General features: G+C 33.4%; 1 protein-coding gene across 1 annotated transcript; it reads left to right on the plus strand.

The window, feature by feature from the left end:
- Positions 1-7,483: 7,483 nt before the first annotated feature.
- LOC110634375 (iron-sulfur assembly protein IscA-like 2, mitochondrial) lies at positions 7,484-10,575 on the plus strand. The gene is made up of 4 exons (XM_021783346.2): positions 7,484-7,817; positions 8,534-8,664; positions 8,798-8,906; positions 10,309-10,575. Exons 1-4 carry the CDS (start codon positions 7,656-7,658, stop codon positions 10,372-10,374), a joined length of 468 nt encoding a protein of 155 aa, XP_021639038.2. The 5' UTR covers positions 7,484-7,655; the 3' UTR covers positions 10,375-10,575.
- The last annotated feature ends 2,164 nt before the right edge of the window (positions 10,576-12,739 follow it).

Below are 12,739 nucleotides of genomic sequence, written 5' to 3' on the forward strand. Positions count from 1 at the left end.
TAAACAATTTATATATATATAATTAAATATAATTCATAAATTTCACAAAAAAAAAAATCAATTCAAAAATCGATTCGATTCGATTTGAATATATAAAATTACTATTAAGTTTGGTTCGATTTAATCGATTTTTTTATCTTCAAAATCGAACCGAACCCAAATAATTAAAATTTTTATAATATAAAATCGAACCAAACTGATTTTTAAAATCGAACTGATTGAACTGAATTGATTCAGTTCAATTTAGTTTTTCAGTTTGAACGAAATCTGCTCACCCCTACCTTTCTCTATGATAAAAGCACCTGTACTTCTTAGTTTCATGATATTATGAGCTTCTAGTATACTTTTTGCCATGATATCATTGTACCAACTCTTGCCTGTCTTTAGGGAAGAACAGATTTTGGTTTAAACAGAACAGAACTGAGTTAATTCGGTTCAATTGATTCGGTTTTAAAATTCAATCAATTCGGTTCGGTTTATAAATTTTGATAATTTCGGTTAATCTGTTCGGTTCTATTATTTTCATAAAAAATAAAAAAAATCGAACCGAACTGAAATTACTAATATATATATATATAAAGGAAACCCTAAGATTTTTTAGTTTTGATTTCTAAGTTTTTTTTTTATGTTTTTGTTATTGAGATTTAATATTGAAAATATGAAATTTTACAAAATTAGGTTTGATCGATTTAAAACCAAACCGAACCAATATTTATCGGTTTAGTTTGGTTCGGTTTTCTCTTAATAATCGGTTTAGTTCGGTTTTAAAATTTTTTATTTTTAATTTTTGGTTTTATCGATTCGGTTCAGTTTAGAACCGAATCGACCGTTTGCACACCCCTACCTATCTTATGTAACTAGCTGTGTAGAACTCTATGCATATCCTCTGCCTCAAATTTAAATCATTTTGTTAAAAAAATATTATTTAAGTTTTTATGATCGGTGTATATTTTGCACATTTTACTATATAGGTAATGCCTCTAAATTTTTAGTGCAATGACTATAACTGCTATTTCCATATCATGAGTAGTGTAGTTCTGCTCGTGCTTCTTTAACTGCCTTGAAGCATAAGCCACTACTTTACCATGCTGCATCAAGGCACACCCCAACCCAACTCTAGAAGCATCGCAGTATACTTATACCCTTCTCCACTCACCAGCAAAGTCAACACAAGAGCTGTAGTTAAACAGTCCTTGAGCTTCTGAAAGCTTTCCTCACATTCATCTGACCAGAAGAACGGGACATTCTTTCGAGTCAACCGTGTTAGAGGAGCTGCTATTCTGGAAAAATTCTGCACAAAACGCCTGTAGTAACCTGTCAGGCTTATGCTCTTCCTCAATTCGAGAATACACCATCTATGAATACAATGATAAAGTGATCCAAGAACGGCCTAAATACCCTATTCATTAAATCCATAAAGGCCGCTGGTGCATTAGTGAGTCCAAAAGACATTACCAGGAACTCATAATGATCATACCTAATCCCGAACACTGTCTTTGGCATATCCTCACTTCTGATCCTCAACAGGTGATAACTTGACCCCAAGTCTATTTTTGAAAAGGACATTGCTCCTTGTAGCTGATCAAACAGGTCATCAATTCGAGAAATTGGATATTTGTTCTTAATAGTCACTTTGTTCAACTGTCTATAATCAATACACAACTTCAAATTTCCATCCTTTTTCCTCACAAATAGAACAAGAGTACCCCAAGGTAAAATGCTTGGCTTGATGAAACCCTTATCCAGCAGCTCTTGTAGTTGCTCCTTTAGTTCCTTTAGCTTTGTTGGTGCCATCTTGTAAGGTGGCATAGAAATGGGATTTGTATATGGCATAATATCTATACAGAACTCTATCTCTCTATCTGGTGATAATCCTGAAAACTCATCAGAAAACACATTTACATATTCTTTGACAACAGGTACATTCTCCACATTAGTACCTTTAATAAATGTGTCCCTCACTAGTACTAAATACCCCTGATATCCATGCCTCAACATTTTTCTGGAGCTAATAACTGACACTAAGTTGTATGGAGCTACACTCCTATTACAATCAAAGCTAAACTCTTCCACTTTAGGAATATAAAAATGCACCTTTTTATTATTTTTTAATCTTAACTCTGCGACTGGTTTTCACTAGCACATCCACTCTATAGTATCATACTACACTACTAACCTACTAATTTTATGAAACACAAGCCATTCACCATAGATGATTCTTCTTGTTTCTCCTTCCTAACATGACCATCAAAACATTATTGTCCCCTACTATCCTTTGTAGGGAATTGCCCTTTATGATTAGATAGGTATCTTTGAACCTGTAAGTTCCACCTAAACTGTCGTAGCAGTGAAAAATGTGTTTTGTACCATAATCCTGGACAAGATACTTTACATATTCATTCTTCTTGATATAGCTATATCTATTGCCTACAGCTTTTTAGACTTCATCCTCGAATCTACCCATCAGCAAAAGTTTCATCCATCGAATCTCATCCACAGATAACACTCCCTCCAACTTATAGTTCAGAAGGGCTACAAGCCCTAGTAATTAACTTGATCTAATTCCTGTCATTACCCTAATCGTCTATCCATCCTTGACATTAGGTATGCACTTACCATCATTCTTATATCAGGAGATTGTGTATGAACTGGTGGCTACTAAACTTTTAAAAAATTCGGTTAACTTGACCCAGTCTCCATTCCTTACATAACCCTCTAAAGCCAAAAGCACGAGTTAAGCTTGAAGAGAAGGAGAAGTATCCTCCTACAGTCAACTACATATGATTTCATATAATAAAGTTTAACCTATGTCTCTTGGTTTTTTTTTTTTCCTTCAAATTTTATCATTTCCTTACAAAAGTTATGCTCTAACTATAAGATATCAGCCTCACTAACCCTCTATTATACCACTGTCCAATCGTGATATACTATCTTTATCTTATCCCTTACCATCTGCTGTATTTTGAAAGACACTTCTTATTAACAGATTCTTCCAGAGCTAACTTTAATCATACCTATTGTCATTCGTATTGTGCCCCTAACTTTTTATTGTATTCTGAAAGACATCTCTCACTAATAGATTCTTCCAGTATTAACTCCATGCTTACCTATAACCATTATTTTGATCCTTAAACTTCCTAGTGACTTATGACTATCTATACCCGTCGTTTCTTGTTCTACCCCTACTGTTGTTCTGCCACTATTTGTTTACTGCAAAGTGACTCTATTGATCACACTAAAGACATTCACCTAACATTCATAACAAATCTTTAACTACCTTTTCATTAACTCAATAGTCTAACCTAAAGCTTATGTGTCATTATCCCTTATTCTTTTCTCATCAAGCATAATTGAATCCATTAGCTTGACTTTTGTTCAACTTACTATCTACTAACTTTGCTTCTCTGCCTAATAAGACAGTTCAAGCTACCACTACACACCCTATAACTATTACCTACTTTGGTTGCATACTTTACTTAACTTTTTTCATCCTGTCAACAATATAAAGGGTTCTTATCCCATTACCCCTTATTCTACCTTTGGAACAGAAAACAGATGAAGTCTAAGCCAAATCCTACAATTTTGAGCTCTAGGTTCAAGCTTGTAATACTACGTTAATTATGACATGCTCTGAGTTTTGCACTTCTGGGTTCCATACCTTAATAAAGGTTTTCCCTAATGTTGTCCTTTTCTAAGCTCTCTATTCTTACTTTTCTATTTACCTCGTTTACCTTTCCTAGAACTACATTTTTCCTCATTTGTATCTTAAATCTACTCTTCTTAATCTTATCATAATTTGAATATTTTAGTTTGTTTTTTAGCCAACTCCTTTTTATCTTACCCAAATCTGAACTTTGACCATTTTACTTTTTAGCTCTATTCTCCTTCTTAACCTCACTGTCACATTAGAAACTTGTATCTTTTTATTGTCTCTACCAAGTCATCTATAACTCGATGTTACTCAGAATTGGTCTTTTGACCACTCTAGCTAGTACTTCTACTGGCATTTAGGTTATCTCTCTTGCTACATTTGGACTGACTATTTTAACCTTCCTTTTTACACTTTTTCTATCTACTAATATTCTATGATTTATCTTTGCTGACCTACTGCCCTTACCCTTTTCTCTGCTTAGAGTATACTCTTATCTTGAGTAGTAAGAAGCTGAGAAGGAACTCAGGGATTAGCAGTCGCACATTCACTGCACAATCTTTGTTCCTGTCTATTAGACTACAGGCTACCCCGTACTACCTTGAAGAGAAGATCTATAAGGATACTATTTTCCCATTTCCACTCAATTTGCTAAAACTTAAGATACTGGGTACCCAAACCCATTATTAAATTCAAAGACTTTACGTCCATCATGATTTAATCATTTATGTTTCCTACAGTGAAACTTGTGCCCCTCTAGGACACTTGAGCCAACAACTCTCTATCACATATTATAGTCCCACCTGGGATGCCATTTGGTAGGTCACTAACACTGGTAGCAATCTACTGTCTCTCTTAAAGGACATTACCATACTTTATAGCACAACTGACAGTAAAAGAGGTACCATATCTACAACATTGCCACAACTACATAAGGCTATCAGCTCTCTTATCGTACTACAAACTTTTCTAAAATATCTTTTCATAGGCTATAACATTATTCGTAACCTTCGATCTACTTTAGGAAGTAGAACCACACTCTACATTTTACCGTCACACAAAGAGTGCTATCTTTATCAAACTCTAAGCCAAAAGTACACTGTAATGACAAAACTAAGATCCCATACCTGAGACCAAATGGTCCCACTCTCTTAATGCTATTTTTACTTTATGACTATATTGAAAGCTCTAATCTTATGGAAATTCTTGATATAACTCTAGCTCATGCTAGGGTAACCGAGTCACTGACTCTAGTTACCACCCAATTGTGATCATCGATATTCTAGCTCAAGAGTTTTAAACCCTTAACTAGGAGTTCCAAAATCTGCTACAGAAATAAAACTCTGTTCTGGCATAACTGTACCAAAACAGAGGCCGTCTACGAACTCCCTCATCATGGAATACCACGGGGAAGCACGCAACTCTACATAATAATTCCATGTCGGTACTATAATCTATAGCTTATAGCATAAACATCGAGAACATTACATAGTTACTACAGTACATCCCAACAAACCATGTTTTCCTATATTTTATCTCTCTCAAACCCACTAATACCATAACTTTCTCTGATTAGGCTATCCACTGACAACTGTCAGCAGTGATACCTTCACCCCTAGCTACCCTGTCATAAATCACTTTTATGTACTCATGCCTTGCATTAGATAGCCACACCATTTAGCCCTACGATGATAGAAATACAATATTTTTTTGAGTACGTATTCCTAAGGCAAACCTCAATACGTTTTCTAACTTTAACTCACATCACCATGTACTCCAAAAAAATTAAATCACTAAACTGAAGCATTCTTACACTACCTAAGGAATAACGCAGAATCTAGAAACAAGGAATTACAAAAAAAGACGAAACAAGATTTTATATTCCGCATGTGATAACTCTAGGTACATACTTCCCCATGAATCTAAAGCCTAAGCTCTAATACCAATTTTGTCACGATCCAAATTATGGGCCAGGCCGGCACTAGGACTTGATCAGTGTAAGGCCCCAAAAGTCCATAGTAAGCCTATCTATTCTAAGTCCAAACCTAAAGCCCATCACTATAATCTAATTTTAAGAAGACAAATGGATAGAGTTTGGTCATAAATTGGACTATTAAACAGAGAGTTTTTAGCTCGTTCGACTTGTAATCACAAAATATATCAATTTGGGGAGTTCAGCTCACCCTCACAATCCTCAACATAGCAATTTAATCAAATGGGGGCTCAGCTCCCTCATTCAAGATACATACCCATCCCATAGATCCACACATACATAAATAATAGGTTTACAATTTCAAAATAAATAAACTACTACAGTCTCAAGCTAAATAAAATGCTTCTAGCACATATGGAGCTTTAGATTTTTAATTAATACTATGAAATCCTGATATTGGTGCTAAGAGACCTGCGAGGAAGGAAACAGGTTAATCACAAGAAAGAGTGAGCATTTGACTCATACAGTAAGATATTGATTTTAAATATAATTTCTATAATTACCTAAGACTAATGCATCCCTAAGGATGAAATGCAATAAATACCAACATATTTAATCAAATTCAAATAATATTCGCACAAAGAATAATTTGGAGTACTCACACACCGTGTATCACATCACATCAATCATATATATATATATATATATATATATATATATATATATATATGTGGAAGTTGATCCCCTACACAGCTCTCTTAATTGCAACCTCTACTAGCGAGATCAATTCGAGCTAGACTTCTCTTAATAATCCAAATGCGAAAGTCAGCGAGATCAACTCAAAGTCGTACCCACCCTGACTTATCACAAAAAGGACTGAGTCTCAAGTGAGACTAGCTCAAGCCAATTTATATGTCCTATCCATATTCAGTACCACATCTCACACACACCGACATGTGCACACAGCTCCAAATTACTCTAAGACAACACCCACATCAATTTCATCAAATAATAATGCAACACAAAGCATGCCTAAAATAGCTATATAGATATAATTATAAGTGAATGCATGAGCATGCCTTATATGCATAATAATATTGAAATTATAAATAAAATCAATATCTACTCATAGATTAACTGGAGATCACTAAGGCGGCTGGGTGAAGGAGAAGAGTTAACCTGGATCACCTAAACAGTTATATTCATGAATTTATTAATATTAAAATAAAACAAGAAAGTTAAAGAGTCAAAGATATCCTAAATTTATACTGAAAAATCGATAAAATTTTTCCTCTACCTAGGACCTACCCAACCTGTAAGGTAACTTAAACAACACTTTTACATCTAATGGCCTCATGCCCACATTATAGCAACATCATATTACCTCTTATAGTCCCACCAAACCAATAAAAAATCATATAATTATACATAAAATAATTATTTAAAAATTTTAGATATTACACCCCTCAAGCATACCTAGCTTGTATAGTAGGGTAATGTTTTATTAATTGAATGAATGAATCTTAAATAAAATCTTAATTTAAAAATTTATCTAATTTTATATAGGATTCAATTCAACTTAAAGACATCCCTTATCCAGCATAATTTAAGTCACGAAAATGAATATCAATAAATACTAAATGGGCATTTAAACAAGGGGAATTTGGTCCTTGTTTTAAAAATTTGCTAATTACAGTTAAACATAAGTCAAAACTTTTTTAACAAATAATTAAAGATGAATTTAGACAAAAAAAATTATTAACTTTCTTATTGTCAAAGATATTCATAATTTGATGAATTTCAATTTTATTTTTGACAAATATTTACCTTAAAAAAAAGTCATATTTGAAAAGGGTTGCGTAACATATTCTTATTTAATTTCCCACAAACAAAGGGCAAAATGTGTCCAAGAGGGTGGGAAGCAAGTGAGGCGGATGTGGTGTACAAGCTTCCTTTCTCAGCAGTCCCAGATTCCTGGTCTAACAGAACCCAGAGACCAAGCATAGCTATTTCTACGCAAGAATGGTACTTTATTAGGAACAAGAAAAAGCTGAAATAAACCCAACAAAGGCCATGTCGAGATCATCGTTAATCCATCGCGTAACACCCTTCTTCACCTCTCGGATTAGCCAAAATCAAAGGCTGCTGAACTCCTCTTCTGCCCTTTGCGAAACTTCTCCATCCCCTTCCCCTTCGCTCGATGAAGCTATTCACTTGACTGACAATTGCGTCCGGGTAATTGTGTTTAATCATTGAATTTATGATTCCTTTTACTGTTTTGCCATTCGGGTTTTTGTGGGTATTCCTTGTTTTGACCTCTGGTGTTGATGTTTCGATTTGGTGCCATTTTGGGTCTGGACAGGAAACAGGAAAGAGAATAGGAATTTTCTTTACCTTCCTGGGTTTATTAAGAACTATTTGGCTTATTCAGTCATATACAAAACGGAAATGAATTCTAGAACTCTATGGCCGCATTAATTTCTTGCTTTTTTTCTCGATCGGTTCACTTTTTTTAATTTTTTTTTTTTATCTTATTGGAGCCATTCGACTGCTGGATTCAAATTTAGATGTAGAACAGATTTTTAATTTCTGACTCTGAACTGCCATTAAATGTTTATGTTGGTTTCATCCTGGAAAATTCATTTTGTAGCTGTAAGGGAATATTTCATGAATTTATGCTTTGATATTATTCTTTTCTATTTTTCGGTGCTCATAGGAGCTGCAATCTATGGAAACTATCCATTTATTTCTTTTATTTTTTTTTCAAGACTTGTTTTATTACCTTATTTCCTTTCTAGCATTAGCTTTAGTTGTTATTTTATTTCCTTTAATAAAATTACATAGAGGGTTTCAGGGGATTTAAATTTTATTATGTATGCAAACTTGTGAAGCTTGTATTTGTATATCATTGTATATCTAGATTTTCCATTAAGTTGAGGGATGCCTTGCAGAGGTTGAAGGAACTGCAAGCCTGTGAAGGGTTGACTGAGGAAAAAATGCTTCGCTTGGGTGTGGAAACTGGTGGATGTTCTGGTTTCCAGTATGCATTCGACTTGGACAGTAAAATCAACCCAGATGACAGGTTGGTATTTTTTTTTTTTCATTTTTTTTTTTTGTCTGTGCACTCTGCTGCTTTTCAGTTTCTGCTCTTTAAAAGGGAATATGTTGATACCTAGTTTTCATATGGTTTTATCTGGAATTTCCTATTGTTGCAGAGTGTTTGAGAGTGGAGGAGTCAAATTGGTAGTTGATAATATTTCATATGATTTTGTGAAAGGGGCAACTGTTGACTATGTTGAGGAGCTGATTCGTTCTGCTTTCGTAGTAAGTTGTTTTGTCTTATCTGCTGTGCACTTGCATGCGCACGCACTCAGACACGTATTTCTGTATGTATGATCTATAAAGGTAAATCTACACCATATAGCGAAGTTCTCTTAGTTATTTTCCATTTTCAATTTGAGGAAGATGAATTCAGTGATTTAGGGAAAAAATAGCTGGCCAAAGCTTTATTTCTTTCAATTTGCAATTCAAGAGAAAGTATCGGATGCTTTTCTATCTCATTTCAGTTGGTTTGAAACAGAAATATTCTGCTTTATCTGAAGTTGCTAGGGAAGTTCAGGGGAAATAATCATTCACGCCTATGTTTCTAGACTTGTGTTTCCTAAGAAATTTGCATGAGCTTCTAATGAAGTTGCATAAAAATGAAATGCCATCTCATAAATGAAACATTTTCGAAGGAAGCTATCATTAAATGCCCCATGGCTACCTACGTGAGGGCAGAAATCTAAATGGTGCAGAGTGCCTGTGCAACCAAGGCATGTTAGAACTGGTGTCAATGTATACCATGCAAATTTGTGTTTTGCAACAAATAATCTGTCTGGTCTCATGAGGGATAGGTAGGTGGTAGTATTTGATGAGAGCTTTTTCCTTTTGGGCTTGGACTATTAGGCACCGAAATCAGAGAGAATTTCTCAGATGAGAATATGGAGTTCTCTAGGTAGATGCAGTTAATTGTTTCTGGTGTATTTCTATTTCTACTAATACCAAGAAGCTCCATGTCATATTTTCAGTGTTTTGAATACTTGCACTTTTAGTTACTGTTTGGAATTGAGGTTGGGAGAGGCTAGAAAACTGGTTAGAAATTGCTTTTGAAAAAGTATTCTTTTAGATGTTAAAGAAAAAAGATTGAAAAAGGTAAAATATGTCAAATTAAATTAAAATCAAAATTTAATGGTTCTTAATAAAATTTTTTGAAATTGTGTTTTTTTCCACAGCAACTCAAACAAAAATGCCAAACAAACACTTTGTCAACCATATTTCCTGGCTCTCAAATGAGAATAAAGATTATATTGAAACTAAGCTGGTCATTACTTGTAGCGTTGTAACAAGCACTTTTTTTTTTTGGCTGACATGGAGTAGCTGCAGAAAGATGTGATGTTGTATTACAAACCTAGGATGATAATGCGGCTATAGTAACTTGGCAAGTGCAAGGTCCATAGCCATGACAAGTGTTTTCAACTCTCATATGTTTAAATACACAGTTAGTAGCTCAAGGCATCTTGTAGTGGTTAGCTTGGATGCCCTGTGAATATCTTTGGTAACAAATAATGCTTATTTGACACAAGCTACTTCCTTGTTGATAATTTCGAACAATTCAACGATTCTTCTAGATTTCTCTTATGTACCAACCAATGTGGCAGGAACTAAATTCTAGTTCCATGTGTAGGTGACTACAAATCCAAGTGCAGTGGGTGGATGCAGTTGTAAGAGTTCATTCATGGTAAAACAGTAGTACTAGCAAAGCTCCATACACTTTCAACACAGATCAGAATTCATCAATATTGATTTTTCATTAGTGCTTATTAAATCTATTTTTAACTTTATTTTTTCCCCCAACTATCATTTGAGTCTAATTATTTGTGCCTACTCCTTGTGTAACAATAATTTAATGAGGGTTTATTTTTATTCTATCATTGATAAACTTCTATGGACATCTGTTATTTAATTGGTTATACATTTTTTCATGATTAAAAACATAGTATAATTAATATAATTTTTGCAACGTGGAAGTTATTTTGGTGGTTTTCTTGTCCTAGCGTAGGATTGTGTTTTCAGATGATACATTTATATTAGAAGTAAATGGAGTCATCCTTTCTGGTGTTCTAGCTAGGGTTGGCAATGGGATGGGTTAAACCCTAAACAGGGTGGGCAATGAGGGCTAATAAGGGGGTGATGAGGCGGGTATGGAGGAAACATAAAAGACCTTATTCAGATTTGGGTTGGGGATGGTTTTGAGTATAAAACTTGCCTATGATTATATATGCATTAATATAGTTTTTCCTACTAGTTTCATTTTTTGCACAAATGCTATCATACATCATGTTATCCTTGTCCCTGATTTCTTTCTCAAAGAGGTTCGACTTCAGTTTACTCACCATCAAGTTTAGTTCCATACATGAAAGGTTTCTCATCCCAACGACTTTCATCTCCTATATTTCATCAGGTTCCATATTTTCCGATGGGTTTTTGTCTATCTTGCATGCTAATCTTGGGATGTTCATCAAGTTTGCTGCATTTTCCTTGGCCTGCACTGTTTTTATCATCTCTGACTCTGATGGAATTTCAGTTTGATAGGTCTCTGTTTGTATGCTATCCTGGTTGTTATAAGTTGTAGGATGTTTTCTTCTCGAGTCTACTGCAACTGCAGCTTTTGCTTTTGTTCATGCCCTTTGATTTCGCTTTTCTGAGAGTGGGTGGGTGTGCTGTTGTTCTCTAGTCATTGGGGCAGGTAACAGGTGGGAACGCCATACCCTTGATTAGGTGGTGTATTTCTCCACCCCCGCCCTCACCTTGTCTGCCCCGTTGCCGTTCCTACGACTAGGAATACGTTGTCTTTCTTGCTTTGGCCTCAGGTTAAGACAAGTATTATAAAAACAAGAGACTCCGCATAATTCTAGCTACACGTAAGGTACTGCTCTGTATCAGGTTTCGACAAACATTTGTTCTTCAGAGCATTAAGGCCCTTATGTTCAAGTAACATTTTAGAATAAACTGTGTTTATACAGTTTTGGTTACATGACTATCAACGTTGTATATAGGCTTTTAGCAGCAGAACATAGCTACAAATGTGTCAATTGGAGCTTGTGAAATGAAATACATAAGAGGAAGTGCGCCTAAGACGACAGAAATTCCAAGATTTCACAAGTTATGATATATTGTTAGTCCAATGAAGGATTCAGAAGTTCATTCCACAAAACCTGCTTTGCAACCTCTTAATGAATTTGTTTTGAAATTTCTAGCTATTTTTTTTTTCTTTTCTCTTTTTTCTTTCTAGTCTTCCAGTTCTTAAAAGCATCCTAAGTCCTAAGTTGAAAATTCAAAATTGCTTACCTAGTAACATTGCTATTACTAGTTGTTTGGCATTATCACTGTAGAGAAAATTACTTTTTAAAATATATTAATTAGAAAGTATTAAAAAATAATTTAAAATTAAATTTAATAAATTTTTAATTATGAGAATATTAAAATAATAAAATATTTTTTTAATTATTTTTTTAATAATATTTAAAATGATACTTTTATTTTAATAATACGAAATAGGCATAAATACTTTTTGGATAGCTATCACCTTATCTTGATAAATGATAGAGGTATAAAGTTCAAATTTGCTCTTAAACTTATTGAATTCCTTTGAAATAAATCATTTAAAAAAAATAATGAATTTCACATGATTATTCTTGATTTCTTTTTTTTAATATTTTTTTAAATTAAAAAAATAAATATTTTTTTATTTCAAATATGAAAATTGATAAAAAAAAAATCAATTGAATTAATTTTTTGTAAAATTTTAATTTTATAAGAAATTCAAATAAAGTAATTTTGAACTTTTTATCTTAATTAACTCACAATTTTTTTTATTATGCTTAATTAGACTTAACTTTTTGCTATAATATTTTTCTTTTAGATTTTTAATAATAAAATATTATTTTTTATATTTCTACAATAGTTAAAATTATTTCTATTTTTGGGAAAACAAAATGAATTATTTATCATTATTCTTTTATATCATTATATGTTCTTAATTATTTTATTCATATTTTTACAAAACAAAATATTATTTATATATCTTCATACAATTAATTAAAAATTAAAAAAAA

The sequence above is a fragment of the Hevea brasiliensis genome, chromosome 5, assembly GCF_030052815.1.
Source record: "Hevea brasiliensis isolate MT/VB/25A 57/8 chromosome 5, ASM3005281v1, whole genome shotgun sequence".
NCBI lineage: Eukaryota > Viridiplantae > Streptophyta > Magnoliopsida > Malpighiales > Euphorbiaceae > Hevea > Hevea brasiliensis.

Bases quoted from the DNA above. Each gene is read 5' to 3' on its own strand.
- LOC110634375 (XM_021783346.2), top strand. From the start codon at position 7,656: ATGTCGAGATCATCGTTAATCCATCGCGTAACACCCTTCTTCACCTCT. The intron at 7,818-8,533 runs GTAATTGTGTTT...GATGCCTTGCAG, and splicing joins TGACTGACAATTGCGTCCGG to AGGTTGAAGGAACTGCAAGC. The intron at 8,907-10,308 runs GTAAGTTGTTTT...TTCCATGTGTAG, and splicing joins TGATTCGTTCTGCTTTCGTA to GTGACTACAAATCCAAGTGC.